General features: G+C 37.3%; 2 protein-coding genes and 1 pseudogene across 2 annotated transcripts; 2 read left to right on the forward strand and 1 right to left on the reverse strand.

Annotated features, from left to right (window-relative positions):
• The first annotated feature begins 2,348 nt into the window (after positions 1-2,348).
• On the forward strand, positions 2,349-9,455 carry LOC137403763 (uncharacterized). The gene is made up of 7 exons (XM_068089793.1): positions 2,349-2,393; positions 3,316-3,411; positions 4,627-4,708; positions 5,152-5,227; positions 5,830-5,849; positions 6,513-6,634; positions 8,875-9,455. Exons 2-7 carry the CDS (start codon positions 3,337-3,339, stop codon positions 9,013-9,015), a joined length of 516 nt encoding a protein of 171 aa, XP_067945894.1. The 5' UTR covers positions 2,349-2,393; positions 3,316-3,336; the 3' UTR covers positions 9,016-9,455.
• A 977-nt stretch (positions 9,456-10,432) lies between these two features.
• LOC137405199 (piRNA biogenesis protein EXD1-like) lies at positions 10,433-13,845 on the forward strand. Its single transcript, XM_068091427.1, has 3 exons — positions 10,433-10,646; positions 11,938-12,039; positions 13,781-13,845. The coding sequence occupies exons 1-3, from the start codon at positions 10,433-10,435 to the stop codon at positions 13,843-13,845; spliced, it is 381 nt and encodes a 126-aa protein (XP_067947528.1).
• A 366-nt stretch (positions 13,846-14,211) lies between these two features.
• Positions 14,212-17,260, reverse strand: LOC137405200 (uncharacterized; annotated as a pseudogene).
• Between the last annotated feature and the right edge of the window lie 1,517 nt (positions 17,261-18,777).

Genomic DNA, 18,777 nt, shown 5'->3' on the forward strand with positions numbered 1-18,777 from the left:
AGATGACAAAACCATTCACCAATGTGGGGCTTGAACTCAAGACACTCAGCCTATTAGGCCGACACCCTAACCAACCGAACTAATCAGTCACCTTAAAAAGCTTCAGAGTGCTTATGTGTATCTTTGTTTGGTTTATTTGTTTGTTGTATTTGTTTGGTAATTACTAGAATAACAGAATAAAACTTAAAAATTCAAGTTGTACTTGTCTTCTTGGGTTAAGAATGATCATAAAAAGCTGTAACAACATTAACTATAATTATAAATTAGTAAGTTAATTCATAAAATAATTGTAAGAGGAACTACTAGATGAATCTCATACTTTTTAGGTACATATTCAGCTGCCTTACTCAACAAGGTAACAGTGATGAAATATTAAGATCAGTAGTAAATGATTCTAGAGATTTGATTTGCAATATTGTCACTTTCCTACTACTACAAATGTTACTGTTCATATAGACATCAGCATGTAGGAACCTGACAAGACATTCTCCTCCTGGCTCTTTAAGACAGAGCCAGAATCTATGCAGACATTGCAATACAGAGTCATAGGAGTGGTGAGGAGCAATAGATAACATTGAAATATATACAACAGGTAGTGAGCTTTACAGGCTGTCAGAGGTCAAAGGTCAGAGGTCAAAGCAGTGCCAAGCATTTTTAATCGGATAACATTTATAATTAGCGGTTTTTTAGCTTCAACTTACATTCACAGCTTGAGATACCAGCATGAGTGACCTATAAACCAGCATGAGTGACCTATAAACCAGCATGAGTGACCTATAAACCAGCATGAGTGACCTATAAACCAGCATGAGTGACCTATAAACCAGCATGAGTGACCTATAAACCAGTTGCTGATGCCAGAGATGGTAGAGATATTGAATGCTGTCATGAATGCTAGCTCTGAGAAGAGACACACATAGAGACTCAGCTGTAAGTAAATGACAGAGGTTCAGTTTTATTCATTTTTACCCTGTATGTGAGAATATAGGGTTTAAATGTAATAGCTCAGTAGTAGTTTGACTTACAATAATATTTATTTTAAGTCCTGGTGAATATGGTCGAATGCCAAATTTTGATTTACGCATTTTTTACATTTTGGATTGAAATGAAGTAGAGATATTTGAAGCTTTTGGAGAAATGATGATATGCTGTCAGGTTAGTTAACTGAAATACTAGGAAGTGTTTGAGATTACAAAAAGTCATACCCTGAGGCCCAAAACTTGTTCAGGAGCGCACTGTTACTCCCATTAGCTTGAGGAACAGCAATTTAAACTATGGATGAATAAGAGATGAATCAGCACTACTTCTATCAAAACTTCAAAAATTATTAGCTTGAGTTTTCCAAAGAAAGAAGAATACGCTCTCCCTTTTTTGTGACACCGATCTGGCACAAAGAACAGCTGCAATAAAAAATAATGAGGTGGAACTATTATGGCATTCTTTGTGAAAATAAGCAGGATTATGGTGACTAGATCACTTGATTTCGTTCTGATTCATAGGAAAACAAAAGGAATTAGACTTGAAACAGTCTGGATACTTTCACTAAGAATAAGCTTGTGGAAAAAGGACTAAGCATCAATACCTAGGGTAACCGATACACCAGAAAAATGAGGGGCAATAAATTGGATTTTACAAATTTTTTACATTTTACAGATTTTACAGATTTTTACAAAATTTTACAAAGTTGCACATCATCTGGCTGACAAAACAAACCTACTTGTTGGATAAAGATGGAAAACATTATGCAACATGTCGCTTTGTTGGGTCAACACATATTGTGAGCACAATTGTGATGAACTCGCTCAAGTGCCACCAAGCAAAAGATAAAAGTTGTCAGGGACACAAGAAGATACAAAAATTTTTTTAAGGCATAGTGCGACGCAACAAGTCAGTTAATATTGTGTAATCGCTATTTCAAGACAACTCATTTTCCAATTTTTTTATGTTTGCCTTGAATAAATTCTTTATTGAGCAGCATATGTATAACATGCCATGTTTCCTGCAATTTATTTATTACGCAGTAACTTAAGTGTAAATGTGTAATCACTCTGAAATCTTTTCCAATTCATCAATAAATTCAGGCTATTGTGCAGAAGAAATTTTGTGACAAGTTTGTTTAAAATAATTCTCTAAGCGAATAATTTTTTGTTACCTAAATTATAGCCGGTGTACGTGGTAACAAATTGAACAGTAATTATTACAAGAGAGTTGGCTTTGAAATTTTATTAAGGCTCAATTAAAGCTCAATTCAGGCTGTTACTGGCATTACTGGTTATCGACAAATTATATTTTATGGAGTTGTCTGCTACCTGTGATTTACTGGCCTCCGTCACATGACGAACATGTGACTTATAATAGCTCGGCTCAACGCGGAGTGAGCCAGTTTCATTTTGGTAGTATTTATTATTATTACTATCCTTATCGTTCTTTGCTAGATTACTTGCACCAATAACACAATTGATATTTGCGATAGTAAAATTTGCTTGCAACAATTTAAAAACAATTAATAGAATAAGTATTAAAGAGGAAGACAAAACAGCTGCAAATGACTTGAGACGTGGACAGTGTTTTTATTGCGAAACAAATACTCCGCCAGTCAGGGTTTAGCTTTTGTAGTAGATTTGATCTAAATTAAAATTTAATATAACTGGCTTAGAAATAAAGCTAATATGTAAATTTGGTTCAAAGATTAAAAATACGCACAAGGGCCTTTTAGCAGAAATATAATTTAATTTTTATGGTGCAACTATCTCATGGCATTGCTTCGCAGACATGCTACCGTACTATTGTAGTGAGGAAGTAAAATAAAACACAAATAAAATCATCAAGGTTTTTACAAACAAAATATTAAATATATTCAACTAGGGAATAATATAAATATTAAACTCGTAGGAATGAAAAACACACAGAGAGGATGTAAATTTCCGGGAGACAAGCTTAACTCAAGATTTTAAGATCTCTTGAGTACAATTTACAAAAGTATGATACTAAACAAAAGGATGTTAGTACTCACTGGTTGTTTGAAAAAAGACGTTTCCATACGCCGTATGAACATTTCCACCCATTTGCCATCATTTGAAACATTGCTAATTAATTAGTAGATGACACGAATATCTCAACATTAACTTTATGCTCTTTATGGCGGTTTCATAAAAATTTTATTGATCAATGTCAAAACGTAAATATAAATAAAAGAACTATGTATCAGCTTTGATTGCAGTATTTTCAACAGATTTGAAAATGAAACTTACACATTCAAATCATCTAGTGCTAAATTGCCATTAGTTACCACTCGATTGGCAAACTTTGTTGCAGGGTTAGTAAAGCTGAGCTGATATGGCCACTGTGGTTGAAGGTGAGGCCTCTGAGTCAGATGATGAATTTGAGGAAAGCTTTGGTGAGCCCGTGACGGTAAGTCTTGCTTATATATATGAGCAATCTTTATTGTGGTCATCAGTAGTCATATTTTACAACATGTTTTCCACAAGGTATCACATCAAGTAAAATAATTAAAAAGCAGTTTGCAAAAAATAAACACAAAATAAGAAACTATATCCTAACTAAAAAACTAATGAATAGTCTAACTAATATAATAATGTTGGAACTGAAAGCATAAAATATGTAAAAAGCAAGCTTGAGGATTGATATGAGTATTGTTTAAACAAAAAGGGGACAAATGAAAGCTCTGAGAAAATAGTTATGCATATCTATGATAATAAATTTTTAGTTATGAAAATGTATGAGTAATGTAAAAATGTTAAAATGGGTAAAATGGGTCAGGCTAGATGGTGAATGGTATTATTGGTCGGAGGATAGCAGGTGTAGTTTGAGTTTTGTTTTAAAAGATTGCAGAGGAAGAATTCTTAAATGAGTGCAGGGGTTGTTGAATGAATTTAGTTGGTTGCTGTTGAGTTTGTTGTGGTTTATGGCACTAGGTAATTTAAATCTGGTCGTGGTTCTGTGATCATGGTTTATGGTTTGAAAGCTTTAGCTGAGATATTTAGGGCAGTTATTGTGGAGTATTGAATGAGCAGTGATGCAGGTAAAATACTGTGATAGCTTAGGTTGGTAGGTGGTAAACGATGGTTTTATGGGGTATGTTTAGGTCTTTGCATATAGCTTAGTGACATGCTAGCGACATCTTGCTTAGTGACATATGCGATTCGATTAAAAAAGTACTTTGCCATAATTCTGTGTATGCGCATACAGCCATCGGTTTTTTCATAGCTTGGTTTCTTATAATTTTTCTACTGCATTGTTTTGTGCTTAAGTGATTGTATCTTTACTATACACATTATTTTTAAATCCTTGAGATGGCATGTTCGTTGTTTGCAAGTAAATCTCAAAGTCATCAGATGAAGCCATTAAACTTATCATAGATACTTTATAGAAATATACTTATGACCATATTAATTTTTAAAAAGGAATATTTTTATTGTAAATGTGTAAAATGTAACCATCAAGTTCCCGATTTTTTCTATTTATTTTTGAAGATTAAAATGTTTTCAGCTTACGTTTCTGTTTCACCTCAATAATTTTTTATTTGCTTACTTACTTTTGTATAAATGAGACCACAATATTTTGTGAATTCTGATGATTGTTAGACTAACTCAGTGAGCTTTGTAGGACGGGGGCAGCACACCAAAGGATTCTCCCAGTGAGAGCATGTCTTCTAAGGACTCCCTCTCTCTTGTCAAGTCTCTCTCAGGTATTTGTTTATATAACCTCTATATGCTAAACATTGTTGTAGCGCTTAGTAGAATACAGTGTGATCACTATGAAGCCATTACATTCAGTAGTAGGTATGACATGATCTATTGGCAAAATATATGTGTTTTAAGCTTTCTAAAATCACACTGAAAGTTATATTGAACTAGATTAGTTTTTTACACTGAGTGTGTAACTGCTATTTATTACCGTAGTATATACCATTATCTCATTTTAACATCCAAGTGTAATTCCTTGATGTCTTTCACGGAATATACCACCGAAAGAATGGCTTTTACATATTTACATATAAAGGTAACTATATCTTAGTTAACTCATTTTTTTCATTGAACTAATGAGGCACATTCACCAACTCATGTTTCTTATTGCTTGACTCTGAGGCTGAAGCTTCCCACTACTGAAGGGAAAATTGTTTATCTGTAGAGAATGATAGCTCAACCGATGTCTCACCATATGATGGACATCAGAAGAAGGTTGTTATAAAACACAAGTATAAGAGGTCAGTAGAATATATGGAAAACTTTGAAAGTGTGTCAGCTACAAAGTTGACCTATTTTCTTTTTTTCAGAGTTATCTCCTCATAGTTTAATCTTTAATCATTGGACATGCCTGCTCCCGAGCAGCTATCAGTCAGGTCAAGGACAATTAAAGTTTTTTCTATTGCTATTTAATTTATTACAAAGTTGACTGGCAGGAAAACAGTGTGATCGGCAACGTATGAATATCATGCTGTTTTTATTTTCAATATGTTGTAATAGATATAGCCCTAGTTCTAATAATTTGCAGACTGTGAAGCACTTCACTTAAGGAGTATGACACAAAGCATAGTTTTAATATTATAGTTTTCATTTGCTACATGTGAAAATATCGAACTGAATGAAAATGTAAAAACTGCCAAATATTTTGTTCTAATCGTCACCTACAGAGTTTTCTATCCATAGATATAGTAAACCCTTAGATATAGGGTTTACTATATCTATGTTTCTATGCGCGTGTACCATGAAGGAACTAGCTCCTGTTTTTTTTATAATAGCTTTCTGTATCCTTGATGCTAATGCCCAAGAATGTTCCAGACTAATCAAAGTTTCTTTTGTGTTGCAGCTTATTCCAGAAAAAACTGGGTAAGTTATTTTACAACTGCAATTGTGAACATGGTTCAAACCAAATGATGCCAGTTCCATTGTTTCAATAGTAAATTCTATAGAATGGTTTATTTTAGCGTAATAGGTTGAAGACCTAAGGCTAGAAAGGGTCTGACAGATCAATAGAGAATATCATCGATATTGGTGGATTCATATGCTCAACTTGCAGGTTCATGACATCTCTATGTATGAACCATTGAAATGGAGTGTTATCTGTAGCACTTGTACGCGATAATAGACAATTAATACCATTAGTTAATTAGTATTATTATATAATAATACTAATTAACTAATAGACTAATAATAATACTATTTAGCTTCTAGAATCTTTTCTTTGACTAGGATGACTCCTGGTGAGTGACCACAGGCTTTTGTTAGTTGTTCTATAGAAAGCCCATTCTATTGGAAGGTTTTTGCAAAGCACAATCTATATCACTCAGATCACAGTACTTCGCCACTCGGTTACCTAGTTCTGTAACTTAATGAGCAAGATTCTTAAATCGCTTGATCATTTGATGAGTCAGTATATTCTACTTCTAGAACTAGAGAGCAAATGTGATCAAACACTGCAGTATTGTCTTGTGTTATCTAAAATCAGTGCTTGCTACAATTGGCTCTTCACTGAACTCCCCTCTATTGCAGTGGAGGAAATGTTTTCCTTGCGTAGTCAAGTGGAGACAATAGTGGACAACTCCTACGCTGAGTCTACGAGGAATATGAGGCAGCTGGTTAAGAATGCTGATGCTCTTACAAGCAATCTCAAGGTGAGCGAAGATGATGAAGTGGTTTGCTAGTGGAGCAGTTGTTTGAGAGGAGATGACAGTGTGGTTAGCTAGTGGAGCAGGTGTATGAGAGGAGATGACAGGGTGGTTAGCTAGCAGAGCAGGTGTATGAGAGGAGATGACAAGTTTGTTAGCTAGTAGAGCAGGTGTATAAGAGGAGATGACAGGGTGGTTAGCTAGTGGAGCAGGTGTATATGAGGAGATGACAGGGTGGTTAGCTAGCGGAGCAGGTGTATGAGAGGAGATGACAGGGTGGTTTGCTAGTGGAGCAGGTGTATAAGAGAAGATGAAAGGGTGGTTTGCTAGTGGAGCAGGTGTATAAGAGGAGATGACAGGGTGGTTAGCTAGCGGAGCAGGTGTATGAGAGGAGATGACAGGGTTGTTAGCTAGTGGAGCAGGTGTATAAGAGGAGATGACAGGGTGGTTAGCTAGTGGAGCAGGTGTATAAGAGGAGATGACAGGGTGGTTAGCTAGTGGAGCAGGTGTATAAGAGGAGATGACAGGGTGGTTTGCTAGTGGAACAGGTGTATAAGAGGAGATGACAGGGTAGTTACAAAATCATTTCAACTAGACTTCCACGCACATACTGTTAGATTGTTAAGCGCCTTTCATATGTTTAACATCATATACACTACACACTGGTAATGTAACAACAACAGATCTTTTTAATTTGAAAATGCCGTTTTTCTAGTCGCTTGTTTGCCCTCAAATTCTCTCTATAGAGATGTTTGGTCAGTGATTTTCAATGCACTGACTTGAATGTTGTTGTTTTATGTTTTAAGATAATGGTGATTTAGGTGGACAAAATTGCTCCACCATTGTATTTTAAATAGGTATTAGTGTTTGTATTTTGAATAAATTTAGGCATCTATAATAAACATATTAAATAAAGAGGTGAACCATGAATATACCCAGTGCCAACCATAGGTTTCCACCAACTTATATAACTTCTTGGCTTCCACCCACTTCTTTTTGCTATTCCTATAGTGATTGCTGAGTGGTAGAGGTTGTTTATGACAACTATAGAAATATCCATCTATCTAAAAAATATTTGAAGGCATATTATTGACCAATGAACGGACAAAAAGTGCAAGTGTTTGGTCATTATAAATTATCTGTTTTTATATTTTTGATAAACATAAAATATGGGTTTGAAATTATGAGATTTTTATGGAGTACAGTCATACCTTGACATATGAGCTTAATGTGTTCTGGGACTGAGCTAGTATGTCAACATACTCGCATCTCAAGGCACTATTTTCCATATAAAATAACCAAGTAAAAATTAATCTGTTACCAAATTATGAATAAACTACCTAAAGAGGATATCACGGTGAAAAGAGTGTTTTAATTATTATAATTCAATATGTACACTAACAAAGTAACAAATACCCATTTAGTTGTTATAATCCGCAATAAAATGTAACACCACTATGTACACTACCGAATGGAGCATTATCTTCGAGACGGACATTATGGATAATGGCTGTCTGAGAGAAACTTGAGAGCAAAAGAGTTCGGTACACTAAACTTTTGTGACTCCACATAATAGAAACTTTAAATTTAACTTAAATAATTTTAGATCACTAAACGCACACTTAAAGCTAAGTTGTAAGCTTTTGTTAAACTTACTTTAATTTTATCATATTTTTAATGTTTCCGGTTAGCTGCGTTTTGCCTCGCCTTCGCTATAGAGTTTAGTCAACCTTTTAAAGTTTTTTTTCAAACTGATTTGAGGAGAAAGACCGAGCGATGCTGTTCTCGAAAGTGGCCTGTTGCATACTTAGTCGTATAGTGGCCATCATGCCGGCCCATACACTCGTATCTCAAAGATTGTTCGTATCTCAAGGAAGAAACTTGTTAGAAAGTCTGCTTTTATCTCGAGTTTCACGTATGTGGAGGCACTTGTGTGTAGAGTTATGGCTGTATTCGCATTTCTTGATAATTTAATTCCTCGATTTCACTTGGCATAGTGAGTGAAGAATGAGAAGTTGTCTCCTCATCCTATTTGTTGTATGCTACATTATTTATTTATACTTCATAAATGTGAAACCAGCCTTTTACATTCAGTACATAAGTATTTCCATCATGCGATAACTTGGAATTATGAATGTGATCAGTATTAGACAGTTGGTGACAAGTTAAAAGGTCACGGTCGTTGAAGAGCAGCTATATGGAGACCATGTAACTGTGATATTCTGCTAAGTGCTGTCTTGTTGCAGAAGTCGACCTATCAACTTCAATTGCTGACCAATGACCTCTTCAAGCTCGAAGATCAAATCGATTTGGTCAACCAACAGAAACCCTTCATCAGTTTAAAACTTCCATCACATTTGAGAACAGATGCTCCAGTGTCTAGCTAACGCAAATATTTCTATTGTTATAATATGCTATACATGTACTGCGTGTCTAATCAATGTTTTGATCCTTCTGTTGAACCTTAGTAATATTTGCTTTGATGAGGATATAAGACAGTGTTTGGGCTTTAATACATCTATAATTATTTATTTCCATTATTAAGGCATATTGTTGGACCTAAGACTATAGCTGTAGTGTATTATTGTGATAGTAATATAACACTTAATTGATGTGTATACTACGCGCAAGACTTCTACACAAATCGTTTTGTTTAACAATTTCATGTTAATTTTCAAGACCTTGTTTATTGAGAAGATTTATTCCATTAATAATTTTTGAATCATTTTTTTGCTTTTTGTCAGGCTCTGTGCTGAATCGAGGCCATTTGATGATTCAAGTTTGTAGCGAATTTTACTTGTTTGTCAATCCAATGATGGTTGGCATACAATTTAGGCATATAGCCTATGTTTCATTTTAAAAATTAATATTATAATTGAGCGACAACATTTGCAATTAAAAATGGCAGTGAAATGTGATAACAAGAAAAGTACTATCACCAAAATGAGACATAATTTGCTGTTGGCCAATTTAAGGCAACAAATCATCTCAAACGTTTGATTACTGCCAATTTTCACCATTGCTAGCCAGCTACACTAGATGTACAGTTTACAACTACTTCCATGGTCAATCCTCTTTTGCACCTTTCCAAAACCTACATTTAGAAATGCAATTATATAATCAATACATGTATTTATAACATGTGCAGCAATAATCAACGTTAACGCATTTAAACCCTGCGTGAGATTTGAGCAATAGATTTTATTATTGAATTTTCGTATATATTTTTGTGGTAGACCAAGCTTCGCAAGAGGTATTGATCAAGTCCTCTGTCTCCTTGTGAGCGAAAATGTGATATTATTGTCTGTTTTGATGCTTTTAGTAAGAAAACAGTTTATCTGCTGCTTTTTCTTTGGTTAGAAAAGAGTGGCAGCTCTGTTGTGTCAAGAGTGGCAGCTCTGTTGTGTCAAGAGTGGCAGCTCTGTTGTGTCAAAAATAATAAAAGCTAGCAATACCACTCAACCATTTGTTACACTGTGTATCGATTGAAAAAATTTTAACAATAATTTCCCAAGGCACCGCGGTATTTCCCCTTACATATATAAGCAGATATTGATCTGAGTGGATATTGTTAAAGGGGAAAATTCCAATCAATTAGTTTTAGAACAAACACATCATAGAAAGAGTTTAAGGTTTAAAACCTTGACCCCTAGCTGTTGATTGCACATTCTATTGATCTTGCTGATGGTGTACATTGCAAGGAGCTTCAACACTTGAGCTGCTGTTTAGCAAAACTCACAATCATAGTTAATCATAAGCCAATACTTTTTTAACTACCTACTATATGAAGTCAGCAGGATCACTATGGCAAGCTCCTCCAACAAGCATATCCTTGTTGAATCAGCAGAGAGCACAGAATCAGCAATCGAAGACCTCAAAGAATATAGTACACTGAGTGTTGATTGTGAAGGTGTGGATTTAGGGCGTGACGGGGAGTTGTGTCTCTTGCAAGTTGCTACGCCTTCAAAGGTTTATTTATTTGACATCGTGGCTCTGAAAGGGACGGCGTTCAGTGCAGGTAAGAGCAGATGTCTGAAACATGCACTGTTTAACCTGAACCCACGTAAACAAATCGATCACAATGTTAACACGGAGTCAAGCATAAGGCTTTCATAGCAATAATTCAATCTCAAATTGAGAATAATGAATTTATTTAGTTGATTTAAGTTAACAACTTGTTCCTCAAGTCTCTCTAATAGTAAGCTGAGTTTACAATGTATTGCTTAGCCATCAGCTGTTGGACTTGTGCCAAAAGGCAGGAGTGGTTGAGCTTTGCAGATGGTTTGTTGCCATCGTTGGCCTTCGGGCCATACAACCTGTGGTCTCTATCACCGCCTGGTAAGATAGCCATGATACCTTTAGTGTAAGCTCTTGTGATGACAGGTACAGTATTTGCCCTCGCTGTTTTAAAAAATAACTTTAGGGCTCAAGGCAACAAATCACTTTTGATAAGCACTAGGTTATGTCCCAACACGCGCAAAGGTGTCAAATTCGGAGTTGTTCCTTCTCGGTAAGAGTGAATAATTACAGGCATCCTGAGATTTCCAAGTTTGAACTGTTAGCTTAGAAACTAACTCGAAATGGCTATAAATGCTCATGATCCACAGCCCTAAAGCTGTTAGCACCTGTTCTATGTGATATGTAAACGGGCATGAAATCCCGAGGTTTATGTAAGTTACAAATCTGAGAAACCCTTGGTAGCTGTTACAGGAATGTTCTCAGAGTATATAATTTAAGCTAGCATGATACAACCAACCATTTAATAAACAATAATATAAATTAGCATAAAGTACTAAAAGGTTTTAACTTTTAAGACCCAGGGCTACATTTAGGCCTTCATACGCCAAAACTCATACACTATTAAATGTTTTACAACCTGTTATTGGAGTCGCTCAGAAAGCCGATAAAGCTTAACTAGCCTTTACCAACACGTAAAAACCTGTTATTATCAGCTCTTGCTGTTGAGTATCAAATATGGTCTTCTATCTAGCAGACAACAATAACTATTTTTTGCTCCAGCCATTAATACCTCGATTAATGATCCAGCAAACCCGGAGAAGCACCTAGACTGATTTATTTAAGCAAACAAACCCCCCTAAAAATGTGAGTTTACCATCTTCAAGCAAAGGATGAGATGCTACAATATATAAGTGAAAATATGTAGGCCGAGTTGCCACACTTTAGATTTTGACTTCCAGAAAAACATATTAACACCTGACTAATAACATCGAGTATCTAAACTCTGATTTGAAGTTCTTGTCACAAATCGGTTTTTACCAGTGTATTTCACCATGAAATTTATTTATCAGGTCTGAAGGACATTCTAGAAAATTCTACTATAACCAAGCTTTTTTATGACTGCAGAGAGGATTGTAACGCACTGAAACATCAATACAATGTAGAAGTCAAAGGTCAGTAAGCATTTATATAATATATATCCAATATACACAATGCTATATTTACAACATAGATACTATATATTGTTTTTATGCAATATATATTGTATTTATACAATTTATATTGTATTTATACAATATACCGTATCCTGTATTTATACAAAATATTCTGTAGATATACAATGTCCATTGTATATTTACAATATATATGTAAATATGTACAACATACATTTTATATTTACAATATATATTATACATATGTACATATAATGTATATTATGTAGAGTACTTAGCAGTTAGTAAAATCCGTATTATAGAAGATTTCATCTCAGAACCTCTCATACACCAGGCAATAACCCAACCCATTAAGCTATGCGAGATGCAATGAATTCATTGGGCGATGTGGATTAAAATGCGCATAGCACTCTGCATTACGTGCAACGTCACAAAAGCTTGCTCTCATGGCTCTTATTAGTAAGTTTGGTAATAGGAATACTGGCTTACTCAAATTGGCCATCAGCAATGTGACAGGCTAATGGCAAGTGGCAAACAACTACATCACCTGCCACTGTTTGTAAGCTGTTTTTTAATACTCGTGCAACGCCGCATATTCAACTAGTATATACATATACAGAAGGCACTCCTACAGCGTAAATAATTTGTTCAAGAAACATTTACATTATAGGGATTTTATGTTATAAGACCATGAAAATGCAGTAAATGCTCCTATAACGTAAACTTCCTATAATGTAATTTCCAGATAACGTAAAAATGTTGTAGGAGGTTTTTGTTTTGTAGTATGTACAAAATTCCAAATAACGTAAAGTTTCAAATCAGACGAGTTCTCTAATTCGATTTTAATGTTAGTTTATCTCGCCTAATATATATCTTGCCTAATATATATATACATGTATATATATATATATATATGTACGATATATATACGACGACCTAATATCTCCCTCTTGGAGAAGAAATTGAAAAATGCTGAAATGTAAGAACAACTGTAATCCCAGTAGTCATTGGGGCACTGGGCGCAATAACACCGGCGCCTAAAATGTGGCTTGCCCAAATACCAACAACAATCAACTCAGGTGAGTTGCAGAAAAGTGCGCTATTGGGAACAGCTAAGATCTTGAGGCGAGTGCTCAAACTTCCAGGTCTCTGGTAGGAGACCCGAGTTAGAGCAGAAATTACCACCCATAAGGGTTAACCGAGGTGAGGAAACAATTTATATATAAATATATATTATCTAGTAGATATATATATGTCACAAAGTGGTGATGCAATGTGACAGGTTCGAGATATCTGGTGTTGTGATTGTATCCTGATGTCTGCACAAGGCTAAGAGTTAAGACGTCCGTGTGTAATATTGCGGCTAACTATGTATAAGTAATAATATGCAGAAGATTGCTGTGAGAGTATGATATAATCCTTTATTGCTGACTTGTAGACATGCACGCTGTAAACTGAATTCTGAATTCTCATGAACTACTGCAGTCAGGCTATTTATACCTCCTTACAATTATTCTAGAAACTTCTTGAAAATCCATTCAGAAAAAATCTAGTAATAGAACAATGCTTCTAAATTTATGATCATGACTCATCAGCGTATTGCGCAATAGCTATTGTCATGCTATAACTTTATTTATGATACTATATACAGCACTCAGAATCTGTGACAACTCCCCATTCAAGAGGAAATTTATAGTCAAATTTCCAGCATTAAGATTCTGAGTCTATTCTGCTCATGTAGTCCGCTCCGACGTTGTCTTTCCCTTTGATCGATTCCACCGTCATGCGATAATCCTGCAGATATAGTGCCCATCTCATCACTCTGCTGTTCTCATACTTTGCTCGATTGATGTAGGTTAGTGGTTGGTGATCCGTTTGTAGTATGAACTCCACGCCGTAGAGATACGGTAGATATTTCTTTACAGCCCATACAATTGCCAGGCATTCTTTCTCTATTGTTGAGTAATTCCTTTCACGGTCCAGTAGTTTTCTGCTAGCATAGCTGACAGGAAATAGCTTTCCATCATGTTCCTGTAGTAGTACAGCTCCGAGTCCAGTGTCCGACGTGTCAGTCCTTAGAGTGAACTGCTTCGTTATGTCTGGTAGTTTCAGAACTGGTTTCTCGGTTATGGTCGCTCTTAATTTCCGGTATGCCTTCTCTTGCGCATCTGTCTAGATAACTTTATTAGGTTGTCCTTTTTTAGTCAAGTCCGACAGAGGACCTGCTATCGCCGCGTAATTTGGGACGAACTCTCGGTAGTAGCCCGTCAATCCTAGAAACGACCGTACTTGAGTCTTGGTCAGAGGCCTTGGAGCTTCAGTGATTTTCTCCACATTGTCTTCCATCGTTTTCAGTTCTCCCCGATCGATCTTGTGACCTAGGAACTCTATAGATGTTCCACCGAGGTAGCATTTCGTCGGTTTGATTGTAAGCTGTGCCTTGGCCAAACGAGTGAAGAGTTCTCTCAGTGTGTCCATGTGATCCTCCCATTTGGCAGTGTGTATGATGATGTCATCGATGTAGTTGTCTACTCCTGGTAAATCCTTTAATAGCTTCTTCATGCCACATACAAATGTTGCTCCAGAGTTGACCATCCCAAACGGCATCCTGATGAACTCGTATTGCCCATCTGAAGTGACAAATGCAGTCTTCGGTATGTCACTCTCCTCTACAGGAATTTGCCAGTAGCCCTTAGTTAGATCTACCTTCGAGAAGTAGTGATCACCGCTCATCTTCTGAAACAGATCGCTTGCTGTTGTCATTGGCTCTGGATCGAACACTGTTATTTTGTTCAAGTTCCGGTAGTCAGCACATAGTCGATTGGATCCATCAGGCTTTTTCACGAGTACGACTGGTGATGCATATGGAGAGTTTGATTCTCTGATGATCCCTGTGTTCAGCATATCTTTTATATCTTCTCTAAGTGATTCTCTCACCGCATAAGGTAATGTGTAGGGTTCGGATTTGATGGGCTTGTTACTGGTTAGAGTAATCGGATGTTTGATGAGATTGCAGTTTCTCGGTCTGTCTGTGAATATATCTGTGTAGTCCTTGACGATGTCCGTGATCTGCTTTCTCTGCTCATCAGATATATTTTCTCCCATCTTCAGATCTTCCGACTGACTTTCCCGAATACAACTCCACCAGTGTGCCTTCCTCTTCTTCTACTTCTCCGATACCAGCTACCTCAGTTATTTCCTTTTCATTATCTCTCACGTAGTATTTCTTCAGCATGTTAGCGTGGTAGGTTCGGCTTTTACCTTTGACCTGAACTCGGTATGCGTTTATCCCGACCTTCTCTTCTACGTTGTATGGTCCTTGCCAGTGCGTTAGTAACTTGTTGTGGTTAGTAGGGAGCAGGATGAGAACTTTGTCACCTTTTTGAAATTCCCTTTTCTTTGCCTTCTTGTCGAAGTAATGCTTGTACCTCTGCTTATTTCCTTCTAGCGCTTTCTGGGCCAACTCCATCGTATCTTCCAGCTTAGCACGCAGATCAAACACCTGTTGGTAGCTACTCTTGGTCTCTCCATCGGCATCATCCTGTGTCCATAGCTGTTGTAGAATATCCATCGGCCCTCGTACTGTCCTTCTGTACAACAGCTCGTATGGTGAGAATCCAGTAGATTCTTGTGGGACCTCTCTGTAGGCAAATAGTGCCGGGTTTATGTATCTGTGCCACTGCCTTGGCTCCTGATGACATAACTTTTTCAGCATTGACTTCAGTGTGCCATTGAATCGCTCCACCAGTCCATTAGCCATAACATGGTAGGAAGTTGTCGGCATCTGCTTCATGCCGAGTAGTCTGGCGAACTCCTCCATGTACTCAGACATGAATTGGGTCCCTCGATCACTGATTACTTCTTCAGGTATTCCAACCCGACTGTAAATGTCGATTAGAGCTTCAGCCACTGCTTCTGAGCTTATCTCTTTCAGTGGAACAGCCTCGGGGTATCGAGTAGCGTAGTCCACCAGAGTTAGTATATATCTATGCCCTTTTTCACTCGGAGGGTTAATCGGTCCAATCAAGTCGACAGCGCAGCGCTTGAATGGAGTCTCAATTAGTGGAGTCCGCTGTAGGGGAACCTTCTGTACTGAACCTTTCTTTACAGTGCGTTGACAGATGTCGCAGGATCGACAGAATCTCGTAACCTCATCATGTAGACCCGGCCAGAAAAAGTTGGTTAGGATTCGATCAGTAGTTTTACGGATTCCCAGATGTCCACTCAATAAAGAATCGTGGGCGTGTCTCATCACAGCGACACGTAGAGTTTTTGGTACAACTACTTGTTTTATCGGCTGTCCGCTGTTATACCCTGGGTGATAATATTCACGATAAAGGATGTCCTTCTTCACCATGAACCTGGTTTGTTGTTTGCCTTTCGTTATTGCTTCTATAGCGTCATACAGCCTCTTTAGAGAATCGTCTTCTCTGTGTGACTTGATGAGGTCTTCTCTGTTTACTTCGATGTTTTCATTGCTCACAACTGATAATGGTTTTCCTCCTCGTTTATTTTCTATAGCTTGTGCGCGTGTAACCACAGAACACTCCTGATCCTGTTCTGGTAGTGGATCACATGGGGATCGAGCGCCTGAAATATTTCCAAGCATTAGATCGTGAATGGGTGTCTCCATAACCATCGCCGTTACATCTCCCTGATAGAATGGTGTATCGATGCTGATTTTGGCAAATGGCAGTTTTCTAGCAGTGTTATCTGCCATTCGTAGATATCCTTCCTCTCCTGTGTACTGATCAGCTTTTACCAGTGATTTCTTGACCACTACTGTGGTGCATCCAGTATCTCTAATCATCTCCACCTGCTTACCATTTACATAACCTCCAACCAGGTTTACTCCATTCTCCATTTTACCAACTTTACCTTTACAACATGTTACTTGTACATAACGCTTCCCACTTAGCTTAATTTCATCCGTATTCTGTCCTTCTGGATTTGTCTCCCCTTCAGCCACACCCGCCTTGTGCGTAGGTGTCTTGAGCCTTCGACATTCGGCTGTGCTATGGTTATTCATCTTGCAGTGTGCGCAGTACTTTTGAGGCTTCTTATTACACCGATTTGCAATATGTCCCTTTTCGTTATAACTGTGGCCGGTGATGGTTGTCTCATTTGGAGTTGTCTTCCTTATGAATGACATCTTGCGACCATGAGCTGTCAGGTATCGGTCAGCAGCTTCAGCCAACTCGTCACAGCTGTCAAATTTCATCTCCTTTAGATGTACAGCGAGATCCGTAGGACATGCCGCTATGAATTGTTCTCTCAAGTTGAGTTCTTTCAGGTCTTTGCAGTTCGATAGCTCCAACCACTTGTCAATGTAGGTACTGAGTCAAACTAGAAATTGTTGTGGTGTTTCGTCGTGCTCGGCTTTACTCTCTCTGAATCGCTTTCTGTAGCCTTCCTCCGTGAGATTGTAGCGTTTTAACAGAGCTTCCTTCACCTGATCGTAGTCCTTCCTATTCTCTGCCGCCATTCTAGTGTAAGTCTCTGTAGCCTTACCTTTGAGATATTGGCTCAAATGGAATGACCATTCAGCTTTATCCCACTGATAGTTTTCAGCTATCCATTCAAATCGCTGCAGGTAACTATCCATGTCATCTGTTTTCTCATCAAACACTGGTAGTTTCGGTTTAGGTTTATTGCTAACCCACTCTAGTCCTGTACTCTCATTTTTGGAGCCATCCATCCTAATAGTCTCCACTTCCAGTTTTTTCATCTCGAGCTCATGCGCTAACCTCTTTTCTTCTATCTCTTTTTGCATCTCCAACTCTCTTGCTTGTTTCTGGCTGTCTATCTCCATTTGCTTCATTTGCATTTGGAGTTGGAGTTTTCTGTCCTCAGCTTCGGCCTCTTTTTGGCTTCTCGTTCCATCCGTCTCTCCTCGCGTCTCTCCTCGCGTTCAATCTCTGCTGCGAACTTTGGTTCGTTCTCTTCAATGAATTTGGCTAGCTCAGCATCCTTTAATCCGAGCTTCCCGCCCATATCCATTGCCCTCTGCATACTGCTCATACTAGTCTCCGCCATTACTGACTGTCTTTTGGTAATCTTTATGTCTTGCGTGAGTTAGACTGATATAATCCTGATCAACGATAGATATTCCCGGAGCAGCCCCCAAGTTGTCACAAAGTGGTGATGCAATGTGACAGGTTCGAGATATCTGGTGTTGTGATTGTATCCTGATGTCTGCACAAGGCTAAGAGTTAAGACGTCCTGGTGTAATATTGCGGCTAACTATGTATAAGTAATAATATGCAGAAGATTGCTGTGAGACTATGATATAATCCTTTATTGCTGACTTGTAGACATGCAGCTGTAAACTGAATTCTGAATTCTCATGAACTGCTGCAGTCAGGCTATTTATACCTCCTTACAGTTATTCTAGAAACTTCCAGAAAATCCATTCAGGAAAAATCTAGTAATAGAACAATGCTTCTAAATTTATGATCATGACTCATCAGCGTATTGCGCAATAGCTATTGTCATGCTATAACTTTATTTATGATACTATATACAGCACTCAGAATCTGTGACAATATATATATTATCTAGTAGATATATATATCTACTAGATAATATATATATTTAGTTATATATATATATATAACTAGCTTCTGCTGGAACACACATACGCGCATGCGCGTATGTGTGTAAAGTTATTAAAACTTTGAATATGACGTTGCTGGTAATTCCCGATACCGGCAATAAATTATGTACAAATGAGATATC

Source organism: Watersipora subatra, chromosome 9, assembly GCF_963576615.1.
Source record: "Watersipora subatra chromosome 9, tzWatSuba1.1, whole genome shotgun sequence".
NCBI lineage: Eukaryota > Metazoa > Bryozoa > Gymnolaemata > Cheilostomatida > Watersiporidae > Watersipora > Watersipora subatra.